At 43.5% G+C, this 14928-nt stretch overlaps 1 protein-coding gene across 1 annotated transcript in view; it reads right to left on the bottom strand.

Moving 5' to 3' along the window:
• ITIH2 (inter-alpha-trypsin inhibitor heavy chain 2) overlaps positions 1-14928 on the bottom strand; it is a 45910-nt gene that overhangs the window by 6379 nt on the left and 24603 nt on the right. The window contains exons 11-17 of the mRNA XM_005564593.4: positions 14528-14653; positions 12218-12399; positions 10384-10569; positions 9908-10047; positions 7304-7473; positions 3676-3813; positions 97-210 (exon numbers count right to left, since the gene is read on the bottom strand). Of these exons, the coding sequence (XP_005564650.3) occupies positions 97-210; positions 3676-3813; positions 7304-7473; positions 9908-10047; positions 10384-10569; positions 12218-12399; positions 14528-14653 (1056 nt within the window). The remainder of the gene's footprint in view (positions 1-96; positions 211-3675; positions 3814-7303; positions 7474-9907; positions 10048-10383; positions 10570-12217; positions 12400-14527; positions 14654-14928) is intronic.

Here is a 14928-nt window from a genome sequence, read left to right as displayed (position 1 = left end):
CTATTAAGGTGAGAAAGAAAGAAATCCAAGGCAGTGACAGGAAAGCATGACAGTGACCTAATTGTCTAAAGCAAATATAATTTATTTTTATTTTACCTGATTCTGGGTCAGAAACCAGGTTGAGGATTTTTCCAGGTTCCGAGTCAATATTGAAACAAATGTTCTTTTGGCTTTTTGGTAGATAAATGATGAAATGTGGGTCATTTTCAACTGGAAAATATACAAAGAAAATGTAAACAAAATCATTAAAAGGAAGATGATTTTGAGCACTATATCATTCCTGAACATCTTTAATTTAATCAGAACAAATATTTATTGTGCTTCTCCTTTATGCTCGGTACTCCTCCAGGCCTCGGGGAGCCAGTTGTTCATACTCCATTGTCCCTCTGTCATGGAGCACTTCCTCATAAACGTGAAGTGACTTGACCCTCATTTTAGGAAAGTTGTTGGTGGCAGTATGAATAAAAGCTTGCAGAGGAGTTACGGGAAGTTCGTGCAGTGGCTAAACCTGTCACTCAGGCCAGAAATGTTCAGTTCACACCTCCAGGTTCATGCTCTGCAGTCCACAAATACGTGGTTAGTTGATTTTTATTGGAGCCGGACACTACAGGGCATTGTAAAAACACAGAACAGGCCAGGTGCGGTGGCTCATGCCTGTAATCCCAGCACTTTGGGAGGCCGAGGTGGGTGAATCACGAGGTCAGGCATTCAAGACCAGCCTGGCCAGCATAGTGAAACCCCGTCTCTACTAAAAATACAAAAAATTAGCCGGGTATGGTGGTGGGCACCTGCAATCCCAGCTACTCGGGAGGCTGAGGCAGGAGAATTGCTTGAACCTGGGAGGCGGAGGTTGCAGTGAGCCGAGATGGCGCCGCTGCACTCCAAGCCAGGCGACAGTGCAAGACTCTGTCTCAAAAATAAATAAATAAATAATAAAATAAAATAAAAAACACACACAACAAAGGCTCTTTTAAAAATAATCTTGGCCAGGCCTGGTGGCTCACTCCTGTAATCCCAGCACTTTGAGATGCCCAGGTGAATGGATCACCTGAGGTCGGGAGTTCGAGACCAACCTGACCAACATGGAGAACACCCATCGCTACTAAAAAATTAAAAAAAAAAAAAATTGGCCAGGTGTAGTGGCGGGCACCTGTAATCCCAGCTACTCGGGAGCTGAGGCAGGAGAATTGCTTGAACCCGGGAGGCGGAGGTTGCAGTGAGCCGAGATTGAGTCATTGCACTCTAGCCTGGGCAACAAGAGTGAAACTCCGTCTCAAAAATAAAAATTAAAAGGAACCCTTAAACAATCATTATATTATGATATCCTCTTTCTTCCTCTACACAAATATGGTAGTTTGAAATATTCTGTTTGAAGAAAATAGCTTTTATTAAAGACAACGATTGGTTTTGCCATTTAATTAACTCAAATCCCACCAATCAGACCTCCTGATAAGCAATAGTGAATCAGTGCTGCCATACTGAGTTGATAGAATTCAAGACAACAGAAATGAAGCATCATGGTTAAATGGGTCAGTCCAGCCTGAAATTTTGATCAGGCTGAAAGTAGATCGAGGACCTCCATGACTAATGTTATAGATTCCTAGCACCTAAGGTTTATGGGCAGAACAAAAAGAGAAACTTGTATCCACCCTGCAGGGAGGGTATTATCATTCCCGTTTTAGTGGTGGGCTGCTTGAGCCCTAGAGGGATTTCAGTGTATAACCAAGGTCATGGGGCAGATGTATCTCTAGGACTGTCTGACTTTGAAGTCCTCATCCTTTGTACTGCATCCTACAACAGAGATGAGAAACTTGGAAGAAGCACTACAGTCTTAACTGGGAAGAATATTTAAAGGTAAATTAACTTGGTCTCAACAATTTTCTCCAAAAGTTTTATTTCGCGAAGCCACAGTTTAAGCTGCTCACTCCCTGGGCATCACGGTAGTGTCTGGCTCTCAGAAACCGCTGGTTGGAAAGGTACAGTAAAAGCAACTGCTCCTCCAGCGTGGTCAACTTCTGCACGGATTCCCCACTCGTGCGTGGCAGCGGACATTTGCCACTGTTAACTGAGACTCCTGCATGGTCCCTCGTGGGACTCCCACCCCCACAGAGCTGGGGTAGGAGAGGGGAGTGTTGTACAAAGCACTACCAGCAATGGAGGGTGAAGGAGCAAGTTACTTGTGGCCTAGAAATCATTTTAGAGATAAGCCCTAAGGGTGAGATGAAGTTACTATTTTATCATCCTATTTTATCTTATCGTATTTTATTTTGAGACAGAGTCTTGCTCTGTGGCCCAGGCTGGAGTGCAGTGGCACGATCTCAGCTCACTACAACCTCCACCTCCCAGGTGCAAGAAATTCTCCTGCCTCAGCCTCCCGAGTAGCTGGGATTACAGGCACCTGCCACCACGCCCAGCTAATTTTTGTATTTTTAGTACAGACAGGGTTGGCCAGGCTGGATTCAAACTCCTGACCTCAAGTGATCTGCTCTCCTCAGCCTCCCAAAGTGCTGGGATTACAGGCGTGAGCCACCATGCCAGGTCTCTATTTTATTTTTTGAGACAGGGTCTCCCTCCCTCTGTCACCCAGGCTGGAATGTAGTGGTGAAATAATAGCTCACTGCAATGTGTTGAACTTCTGGGCTCAGGCAATCCTCCCACCTCAACCTCTTGAGTAGCTGGGACTACAGGTGCACCACTATGCCTGGCTAATTTTTTGAAAAGGGTTTTTTTTTTTTTTTTTGCTGGTCTCAAACTCCTGGCCTCAAGCAATCCTCTCCCACCTGAGCCTCCAAAAGTGCTGGGATTACAGGTGTGAGCCATGTGCCTTGCCTGAAATAACATTAAATGTCCATTCAAAGCCCTTGCTAAGTTTTCTCTGCTACAACATGATATTTGGTATGTGCTAGGCATACAACCTTGAGAACCAGCTTTGAGGCTTTCTTGATGGAAAGGTCTATATTCCAGGCAGTCAAGAAAGCTGCACAGTTCTAGGACCAGCAGGAACCACCCTTCTAAATTTCAAACACTCAAGTCAAGCTGGGACTTTGCAGCTTCCGATGTGCTCTGTCTCTGAGTGTTGAAATTTACTTTTTTTCTAATAAAAAGAAAAGTAAGGGAAGAAAAGCTGCACACAGGTTTTCTAGATGAACTAGCTAATTGCCAGCAGCTGTGATCTCTGTGGGTGAAGGCTGCAATGCAAGGAGCTGGAAACAGGAGAGGAGACACTGTCCCTCCCATTTCCCCGGGGCAGCTCCCCTCTCACATGCTGTGGGAGAAGATGCCAGAGAGGTTGTCAATAGAAAGGCAAAGAAATTGACAATGGAAGGCAAAGAAATCTGCGATTACACGAGGAAGCCACAGCCACCAAAACTCTCACAAAGAAATACTTTTTCCTGGCTTTTAGATGACCACAGCTACTACCCAAACCTCCCACTGAAACTGTTTGCAGAAAGGTTTCTTTAAAGACTGAACACAACTAGGATTCTGTAAATACATGATTTAAAACAAACAAAATAAGGTGTATTTCTATAGAAAAACACGTGATCTGCCTGCCTTGGCCTCCCAAAGTGCTGGGATTACAGGCGTGAGCCACTGCACCCGGCCTCATTCACACAATGCTTCCCAGGATTATGGTCGGCTGAGTTCTGGGACACGCAAGCAGTGTAGAAGCTTTACCTCTCATCACATGTGGGGGTGGCGTGGACTCCAGCACCTGAGCTCCTTGTGCCAGCATGGAGATCACGGGTGTTGGTGAAGGATTGGCCCAAGACGGGATGGAATCTGGAGCCACTTTGCTGCCGTAATACAGGGCCCCTGGGTAGAAAAACCTGCATCTGTTAGTTTCTAGGTTTACGTTTCCACGGAAATTGCTCACCATGTCAAGAATCTGTTTTATGCACCCCCAGATGTTGTCAGCTTAGGTTTTTCTCCTCTATTTTTATGCCAGAGTTCTCTCTTGTCGGGCTCCCTCTGGCATGTTGCTGAGGGAGGGGGCCAGTGATACGGTTCTTTCTGGAGTCTGGAACCTGAGCAAGGGTGGCCGTGGGAGGAACCACTTTATAGGGCTGGGGAAGGGCCCGGTGACTCCAGTGCAGGCTGGGGAGCTAAGTCTGGGAGAAGGCCCAGGTTACCGTGGCATCTTCCTGGCTCCCTCCCTATTCGCTCACAAACAAGCCGAGCAGGTTAGTTTCCCAGAGAGGTTTCCTTCCTGGTGAGAGAGATTTCGCATGACAACAAAAGGCACTTTTTGCTTTCCGATAGCCAGGCTAGCTCTCTGTGAGAAAGCCATGCCTAGAAACTAATCCAGGGTTCATTTGTCCCTAGATCTATTTAGCTGTGAGTCTACAGGTAGTTGTCATGGGAACATTACAAGTCAGAGTTCCCCGAATCATGGACCAGTGCAGTAAACTTGGTGTCATGCTTGAACGAAATTAAAAATGCACAAAATCCTTCCAACTGTGTGCAAAGCATTCTTAAGAATATATTTCACAGAAATCCAAATACCGCATGTTCTCACTTACCTTGGGTACTACATTGAGAAGTCAATACTGGGTACTACACGGACTAAAGATGGAAAGAATAGACACTGGGGACTTCTAGAGGGGAGAGGGAGGGAAAGGGGAGGTCGGGGGGAGGGTTGAAAAACTACTGAGTACCATGGTCGCTACCTGGGTGACACGATCATTTGTACCCCAAGCCTCAGTAACATGCAATATAGCCAAGTAACTTGCACATTTAGCCCCTGAATCTAATATATTATATATCATATATTATAGGTAGTATATAATTATACATATATTATATATACATATATAATATGTATAATTATATTATATATAATTATATATAATATAATTGCCATTATATATAATTAGATAGCTATAGCTATAATATATATAATTATATATCTGTAGCTATAATATATTATATAGAATTATATATCTGTAGCTATAATATATTATATAGAATTATATATATTATATATAGGATACTAATAATTATATATTATCTATAATGTATAATTACGTGTGTATATGTATATAGCATATATGTATATATGTTTCAGTAGGACCAGTCCCCAAGAAAGAGAAGAGAAAGAGATGTATAAGCCTGAGGTCTCCTAGCCCTGGGTGCGTGCACCCTCCAGGGTGCCTGGAGACTTTCTGCAGGACTCAGAGAGCATGGACTGTTTGAAAGGCAATTTCTAGAGTCTCAGTTTAGACATAGACTCTTTCCTAAAGAAACCCTTTTCTCCCAGTTTACAAGCAGAAGGCCTGCTCTTCCCCACTCCCCTCCCGAAAAAGTCCTCCAAGAACCAAAACATCCATTGGAATATTGATGTAGGGCGAAAAACATGATTCCAATGATCAGGAGCGAATGCTTGTATAAGCCACAGGGCTTCCAATTCTTTGCTTTCAACAAAATTGAGGAAGGGCTCACGTTGTCAGCTGATAAATTATACAAGATTTTTTGGACGCTAGGTCCGTATGCATGTTTTGGCATATAAATTTCAAAGAGTTCAGATAAGCGAGTAACTGTACCAACCAATATTTATCGGGACTTCTGCCCATACAAGTTCTCTTAGAAGTAGAATTGATGCTGAATCCTGTCTCTTTCAATCCATTCATAAATAATACTTATCCATGAATACATGAAAAACACCCAGTCACATTTTTCCCAGTAAGAGATTATAGATTATTTCCACTCCAATTTTACTTCTTACGTGTAATCAAATTTATAATTTATTTATATTATTTTGCTCACTTGGTTACTAGTAGTAATATTAATCAGACCCAGTTCAGAAGAGAATTTTGAATACTCAGAATCTTATGGTTATGATTTTTAAATTAAATTTTTAATTAAAATTAAAATTTATAACTTTTTTTCTTATAGATAAGTGAGGTGATTACTAAAAGAAGCGTAAAAATATATTACAATAGGATATAGTTCTGCTGGGCAAGTGGAGTGGAAATACAAGTTCAACTAGAAAAAAGAATAATGTAAAACTTCCAAAAAAAATTTTTTTTTTCGAGACAAGGTCTTATTCTGTCACTCAGGCTAGAGTGCAGTGGCATAATTGGCTCACTGCAACGGTCACCTCCCAGGCTCAAGCAATCCTCCCACCTCAGCCTCCTGAGTACTTGGGACTATGGACACGTGCCACCATGCCTGGCTAATTTTAGTATTTTTTTCTAAAGATGGGGTTTTGCCACATTGACCAGGCTGGTCTCATATTCATAGGCTCAAGTGATTAACCCACTCCAGCCTCCCAAAGTGCTGGGATTATAGGCATGAGCCACCATGTCTGGCCAGCTTCTAATAATTGTAATACAGGAAATGCTTATGTATTTTTAAAAAATGAATGATAGTAACCAATTAGGTATTCTGTTTCATTAGATGTATTGAAAACAGTGATGTGGTCGGGCACGGTGGTTCACGCCTGTAACCCCAGCACTTTGGGAGGCCAAAGCAGGTGGATCGCCTGAGGTCAGGAGTTCGAGACCAGCCCGGCCAACATGGTGAAAACCTGTCTCTACTAAAAATACAAAAAATTAGCCGGGCATGGTGGCACATGCCTGTAATCCCAGCTACTTGGGAGGCTGAAGTCGGAGAATTGCTTGAACCTGGGAGGCTGAGGTTGCAGTGAGCCAAGATTATGCCATTGTGCTCCAGCCTGGGCAACAGAGCAAGACTCTGTCTCAAAAAAAAAAAAAGAAAGAAAGAAAAAAGAAAAAGAAAAAAAGAAAAAAAAGAAAAAAACAGAAAACAGTGATGTAACAGTTTTATTTTAAAAGGTCAATATTTATAAAATACTGTAATTATGTTAGTTGCATATAGAAATTATATTTGTTGCCCAGGAGTTGGAGGCTGCAGTGAGATGTGATGGTACCCAGGCTGGAGTGCAGTGGTCCTCCTGGGCTCGAGAGATCCTCCTGCCTCAGCTTCCCAAACAGGTGATATTACAGGTGCCCACCATCACACCCAGTTAAAATTTTTTTTTCTTTAGAGATGGGGTCTCGCTATGTTGCCCAGGCTAAGATAAAAAATTTCAAATATTGATGTCAAAAATGTTGGAAGGGTATGCAGGTTTTCAAAAGTTCCTTTGGGAAACATGGGAGCAAAAGGGTCAATGACCACAGCAATAATCCATCCTCCTCCCAGCTGGCAGGAAGAGCTTGGGCACAGGAGGGCCCAGGGCTGGGTGCAAGAGGTGGGCTGGAGTGGGAGAGAGCGGAGGCACTAGGACTTCCCCCCAGGGCAAGAGAGCTGCCTGGCCACTAGTCCTCACAGGTGCAGCTCTGACCTGAGCAGCAGGAGGGATCCTGGGGCGGGGCGTCCGCCAGCATGCGCTCGTCCCCAGCCTCGTTCTCGATCACCAGCGAGGTCAGCGGGGTCACAATGTGGTGGTCTAGAGACATCTGCAGGATGGATCTTGTAATTCTTCTCTTAGCGGCAGCTGTAGGAGCCAGGCTTCTGCATTCAAGAAGTAGAGGTGTTATGGAGCATGGCTGCATTGGAGTGGGAGCCCAAGTCAGCTCCCCGCCCCTGCACCCCACCGCTGCTGGGGTCCAACCTGGGGGTGGGGCAGGACCGCAAAGTAACTGGGAAACAGAACTAACTCACTGGCTTCAAGAAGCTGAGTATTTTATCTAGCTAAGTCTCAAGGCATTATTTATTTACTTATTTATTATTATTATTATTTTCGAGACAAGGTCTCGCCCTGTTGCCCAGGCTGGAGTGCAGTGGCACAATCACGGTTCCCTGCAGCCTCAGCTTCCCTGGCTCAAGCGATCCTCCTCCCTCAGCCTCCTGAGTAGCTGGGACTACAGGTGCATGCCACCACACCCAGCTAATTTTTATATTTTTTGTAAAGATGGGCTTTTGCCATGTTGCCCAGGCTGGTCTCAAACTCCTGGACTCAAGCAATCCACCCTCCTTGGGAGCCACGTCTGGCTCCCAAGGCTTTTTTTTTTTTTTTTTTAACTTTATATTTTAGAGCAGTTTTAGGTTCGCAGTAAAATTATGCAGAAGGTATCAAGATTTTCTATGTGCCCACTGCATACACACGGTCCCCCAAATACACGGCCTTCCCCACTGTCAGCATCCATCCCACATCAGAGTGGTGCATTTGTTACAAGGGAAGAAGCTGACACATCATTATCACGCAGAGTCCACAGCTAACGTGGCTGATCCTTGGTGTTGTACATTCTATGGGTTTGGTTAAATGCATAATGACAGGTGTCCACCTTTGGAGTATCATATAGGGTATTTTCACTGCCCTAAAAATGCTCTGTGCTCCACCTACTCCCCTCTCTCCCACACTCCAACCTTTAGCAACTGCTGATCTTTTTATAGGAATTGTTTTAAAATCAATATTTAACGTCTACCACAATTTGCTATATGCCTGTAATGTGCTTCTGTCAGACAGGGAGTTATTTCTCTTTTACTTCACAGTCATAGTTTACAGCCTTACGTATTTCTTCTAATCTTATCAACATCAGGGATTTTCTCTATGAGTTCAGTCATACAACAGCATTTCATTTTCCCAGCCTCATTTAGACCCTGTTCCATCTTCCTGCAACTCCTATCTAATAGATGGAATGAGGCTTGGGAATGGGAACTTTTATCAAACACCTCTGTGTAATTTTGATGCAGGTAGTCAAAGAACCATCCATTGCTCTAGGGACATAGTTTTCAGGTTGGAGAGTTGAGATGCAGCTCGGCTGAGAAGCCAGAGGGGACACGGATGAGCATGGGGGAGCCTTTCCTTAGGGAACATCATAATCACATAATCATTAAATTCTCTTTGGACAAGAATCCATTTTCAAGAGTAAGTGCAAATACATGACTGACACATGAAGCAACCAGAGGGGACACAGATGAGTGTGGGGGAGCCCTTCCTTAGGGAACATCATAATCCTTAGTAATCATCAATTTCTTTTTGGACAAGAAGCCATTTTCAAGAATGCAGGGCTGGGCACGGTGGTTCACGCCTGTAATCCCAGCACATTGGGAGGCTGAGGCGGGCGGATCATGAGGTCAGGATCTCTTGGCAGCAGCTGTAGGAGCCAGTAAATGCAAATCCACGCCTGATACATGAAGCAACATGGGTGAATCTCACCAACATCATATTGAGTGAAAGAAGCCAGGAGCAGAGGAATACAGATTGCTTGATTATGTGAAATTTAGAATCAGGCAAAACTGATGATCACAGACATTGAAAGAGTAGATTCCACTGGAGGAGGGGGGTGGGTGTTGAGGGAGGGGAACAAGGGAACCTACCTCTGGATCTGGGTGGTGATTACATGGATGATAGATATAAAAATCCATTGAATGGTGCACTTAAAATTAATGCATTTTGGCTGGGCACAGTGGCTCATGCCTGTAATCCCAGCACTTTGGGAGGCTGAGGTGGGCAGATTACGAGGTCAGGAGATCGAGACCATCCTGGCTAATATGGTGAAACCCCGTCTCTACTGAAAATACAAAAAAATTAGCTGGGCATGGTGACACACGCCTGTAATCCCAGCTACTTGGGAGGCTGAGGCAGGAGAATGGCGTGAACTCGGGAGGCGGAGCTTGCAGTGAGCCGAGATCGCACCACTGCACTCCAGCCTGGGTGATAGAGCAAGACTCTCTCAAAAATATAAAAATAAATAAATAAATAAATAAAATAAAAATTAATGCCTTTTGCACATGTTACTGTATGTTATACCTCAATAAAGAAGAAAAAGAGTGAACCCAGCTTTCTCTAAAGTGTTCAGAACTAGTGGAGGATAATAATTCAAGCCTGTGCTAATTTGCTATCTTTCTCGCTTCCAAACTCTTTTTGTGTATGAATGCATATATTCATGGTGGACATTTCAGTTCTGCAGATCCCGTGGTGTGGGTACTCTTCTCTTCTTACCGTTCAGCTAGCAGTTGGTTGATGGTTAGATAGGCCCACAGTTTCCTGGTGAAATCGGGATCTGCATGCTTGTCTTTCGATAGAAAATCCTGCAAGTCATCCATCTGGGCCAGGGTCTCCAGGACTAACTGCGTGTTAGCCTAGATGATGGAAAGTTCAGTTGAGAGATACCAGGTAATTATAGTTAATCAATTCACATGTTTAGTACCTGCTGCGAATGAAGGGGAATAAAAAAGAAATGGAAGACAAAGCCTACTGAGGAAGGAAATGCATTTCTGTGCTTGGGATTGGGCTTGGGTGAAAGGGTAGGGATTTGTGGAATAGTGGGGAAGATGGCAGAGATATTCTTCTGTCTTCTCCATCACTGATTGCTTCTGTTCTACACCCATGATTTCCGGCAGGCAGAGCTGACGTTCAAGAGGGACTGTGTCTAGGGGGCCAATTAGTAGACAGAATAGGCAGATAAGTGGAAGTACCGAAGTCGCCGTGATAATGCTCTCTAGTTGATCCAATTTAGCAGGGTCAAATTTTCCTGCCACCACAATCTCTGAACCTCCAAAGTAGTTATGGAAATTGTTTTGAGTGACGTCCGTGACTGACGTATGGGGATAGTTGAACTGAACATTCCGGAGCAATGGAGTGGAGACCTGGTTGTAGAATTTCTACAATTCACAAAGACAGAGAGAGAGAAATTATGTTCATACTGCTTTGTAGATCTAAAGCATCTTATTTTATTTTATATTATATTTTATTTATTTATTTTGAGATGATGTCTCACTCTGTTGCCCAGGCTGGAGTGCAGTGGTGCGATCTCATCTTACTGCAACCTCTGCCTCCCAGGTTCAAGCAAGTCTCCCGCCTCAGCCCCCCGAGTAGCTGAGATTACGGGCACTTGCCATCAAGCCCGGCTAATTTTTGTATTTTTAGTAGAGACGGGTTTTCACCATCTTGGCCAGGCTGGTCTTGAACTTCTGGTCTTGTGATCTGCCTGCCTCGGCCTCCCAAAGTGCTGGGATTACAGGGATTACGTGCCCAGCTGATCTAAAACATTTTACTCTGAGATTCTTCAAAGGATCAGCAGATACCTCTTAATTTATTCACATGGGATGTCTGGGACAAAGGGAAATGCTCATAATTATCAGATTAAAAACAGAGAGAAGACAAAGACTTGTTGAGAACATTACCTTTGATTTAAGAGCCTGGCATTTTTTTCCCTTTCTGTTATGGTCAGCATGAAAAACTGTTGGACAAACTTATGATAAAAGTCAGCAAGAGGTCGGGCATGGTGGCTCGACCTGTAATCCCAGCACTTTGGGAGGCCAAGGTGGGGGGGATCACCTGAGGTCAGGAGTTCGAGACCAGCCTGGCCAACATGGTAAACCCCATCTCTTCTAAAAATACAAAAATTAGCCGGGCGTGGTGGAGCATGCCTGCAATCTTGACTACTCAGGAGACTGAGGTGTGAGAATCGCCTGAACCCAGGAGGCGGAGGTTGCAGTGAGCCGAGATCACACCACTGCTCTCCAGACTGGGTGACAAAGCAAGATTCTATCTCAGAAAATAATAATAATAATTAAATTTTTTAAAAAGTCAGCTGGATTAATATTCCCCAAATCAGAATCTTATCTCTTACTTGTTCCCAAATTTAAATACGATGCCTGGTACTGACACACGGCGGGGAAAGACATGTTCCTTCCTTACATCATTTTCTCATCTATTTAGTCAAAACAAACCAATAGTTTGTTTTTTTCAATATATGTATTTTAATTTTAAAAAATTTATTTTTTGAACAGATGGATCTCACTATGTTGCCCAGGCTGGTCTTAAACCTCTGGGCTCAAGTGATCCTCCCACCTTGGCCTCCAAAGTGCTGGGATTACAGGCATGAGCCACCACACTCAGCCTCTATCTTAATACTGAAGAAAATTTACATTGTGAAAAATTGATACCAAGGTGCCAATGCGTGTTAAAGAGAAAATGGTTGGCCATGATGATAAGAAGACCAATTGCTAGCGGGGCGGGAGAGCTACAAGGAGCTTTGATGATGCTCAGAAGACCTTTTTGTTCAGGGGGTAGGAAAGCCGTTCCCATCACCCACCTGCCTCATACCTCACTGTTACTGCAGAAATATGAGGGTGAGGGGAAACGTGTGAGAAAGGAACTGAGCACTTTCCTGATCCTTCCAACCAAATATGGCTGAGATCATGACCATTCTGAGTTAAGTTCAGTGATGCATCATACATGCATCAGATATGGGTAGTTAAATGATTTCCAGTGAATAATAAAAAAAGAACAGAAGAAAAACGTTACCTTAAGCTGGGAAGACGTGTCCTGGTTTCCATAAATCCTCTGTGCAATTCCACGGTTTTCATTGGAGAGTCTCTTCAAAAAATCATAGTCCACATCAAATCCCATGCCCAAACTGAACAAGGAGATATTGTCTTGGATATTCTCCTTCACATTTTTCTGAATTTTTGACAGTTTTAGTTCACCTAAAGTGGGCGATGACAGAAAGGAAAGGAATAAACAAGTAATGTCATAAAGTTTCTGGAAAATCCAGGGAGGGCAGTTTAGTAAAATTTGTTCAGATTAAAATTGCATTTGTCCTTTGACCTAGTAACTCAATTTCTAGGAGTTTTTCTTAGAGATGCACTCATACATGTTGAAATGAAGTGTGGCTTGCGTTGCATAGCAACATTGTTGGGGAATTAGCAACATACTGGAAACAACATAAATATACACCAGTGAGGAGGCACTTGGTTAGATGATGGTATGTTCAAACCGTGAGATACTATGCAGTTACTAAAAAGGACACAGCAACTCTTTATACCAGACAATCTCAAGGACATGTTTAGAGTAGAAAAAAAAAACTAGGTCAATATCAGGGTACATAGGATGCATTTGCAGGCAAGCTTGTATAAATGTACACATGTGTATGTATGCACATACACATGCCTGTGTACAAACATGTATATATAGTATACAGGCATGCATAAACTATCTGTGGAAAGATACATAAGAAACTGGCAACCAGTGACTGATTCCAGGGACAGGAACTGAATGGTTGAGAAACAGGAGTGAGAAACCATGATTAAACCAAATTATGGTTTAACTTTTTTGTTTTTGTTTTTGTTTTTGAGACGGAGTCTCACGCTGTTGCCCAGGCTGGAGTGCAGTGGTGAGATCTTGGCTCACTGCAAGCTCCACCTCCCGAGTTCAAGCGGTTCTCCTATCTCAGCCTCACGAGTAGCTGGGATTACAGGCACACACCACCATGTCCGGCTAATTTTGTATTTTTAGTAGAGATGGGGTTTCACCATGTTGGCCAGGCTGGTCTGGAACTACTGACCTTAGGTGCTCCACCCACCTCAGCCTCCCAAAGTGCTGGGATTACAGGTGTGAGCCACTGTGTTTAAAATATTTTAAACTATATTTCCTTTTCTACCTTATGATTTTATTTAAAACTTGAATTTTAAAAGTAATCTGATGAGAGAGAGAAAACCTTGGCTCTACAACAAATACGTAACAATGGCTCTTTCTAGTCTCATTATTAATAAGATGGTTGCTCTCTGGTTTTCTAAAGCTCTGGCTGTCACTGTATTGCCTCGTGCATTTTCATTCCATTTGGCTGTGTCAGGATGTATCAGACCCAGTCCTAGTCTGTATGATAGCACACTCAGACAACACGATCTGCCATTCACTATTACTGACAGTGGCCAGAATAAAGACACAAGTAAAACAAAGATAGCTGGGTGCAGTGGCTCACACCTGTAATCTCAACACTTTGGGAGACCAAGGTGGGAGGACTGCTTGAGCCCAGGAATTTGAGATCAGCCTGAGCAACACAGTGAGACTTCATCTCTCAAAAAAAAAAAAAAGAGAGAAAAAGAAAAAAAAGAAATTAGCTGAGTGTGGTGGTGCACATACGTAGTCCCAGCCACTCAGGAGGCTGAGGTGGGAGGATCACTTGAGCACGGGAGGTTGAGGCTGCAGTGAGCTGTGTGCGCTCCACTGTACTCCCTCCTGGGTGACAGAACAAGACCCTGTCTCAAAAAATAAATAAAATCAAACAATGTAACAAAGATAAAAGTAAATAATAGAAGAAGGGAGGTGTTGCTGCCATTTTGTAGAAAGAAAAATGTTTAACTTCAAGGTTGTGTCAGAGAGCAGTCATTTCTCCAGCTGCAACTGGGAGAAGTGTGGAGAATAATAGGGAATATGCTACTGTGGCCTCCAAATGTACTGCTGGGAGGTCTGGGATCAATATTCATCATCCACCACCCCCATACACCATCTTCACATACCTCAAGTTGAGGAAATAAATGCATTTCCCTAGAATGCATCAGCAATCCTCACAACCTACTGTTAAAATTCAGACTCAGATTTCCGCATATTGTGGAGGTGGCACTGAGGCACTCAAGAGCGCCCTTGCTGAAAGTGTCTGAGCAGTAGCTTAGGGGGCGAGGGCTGCAGGATCAGAAGACCTCCTTTAGGAAGCATGGGTTTAAAATATTCTAGAAACTCAGGCAAATGCCATTAGAGTTCCCCTTTTAGGCAAACCACCATTCCAAGAAACAACAGTGAAAGTGTTTGTCGTGACCAAGTTGAAGTGACACTTGCCCACTGTTGGATCTCCATCAGAAACCAAAATGATCAGCGAGACGGAGTTGGGGTCCAACAGTCCCAAGTTATTGGCTTCATTCAAAATGAAGATTGCCCGCAGGAGTGCTTCGTTGATGTTTGTGCCTGTTGAAGTAGCATAATGAAACGTTGGGTATGTGTTCTCGCCACACACAGAAAACCCCATCCTGGATTCAGACTCGTATGTTGGTGGATCACTTATCCATCAGTTATTCCATGCCAAAATCATTTCCTTGCTTTCTGAGTGACACAAACTGTGCTCAAGCTGGTGGTCCCCCAGTGCAGTGAAAGATTCACTTGGAAGTAAACTATCCCCTTAGAGATGAATTAGCCCTTTCAAAGCACAGACTGTTAGTTTATTAAACACCAGGTTAAAGTAT

The sequence above is a fragment of the Macaca fascicularis genome, chromosome 9 (genome assembly GCF_037993035.2).
Source record: "Macaca fascicularis isolate 582-1 chromosome 9, T2T-MFA8v1.1".
NCBI lineage: Eukaryota > Metazoa > Chordata > Mammalia > Primates > Cercopithecidae > Macaca > Macaca fascicularis.
This window is presented reverse-complemented; position numbering and strand designations above follow the sequence as displayed.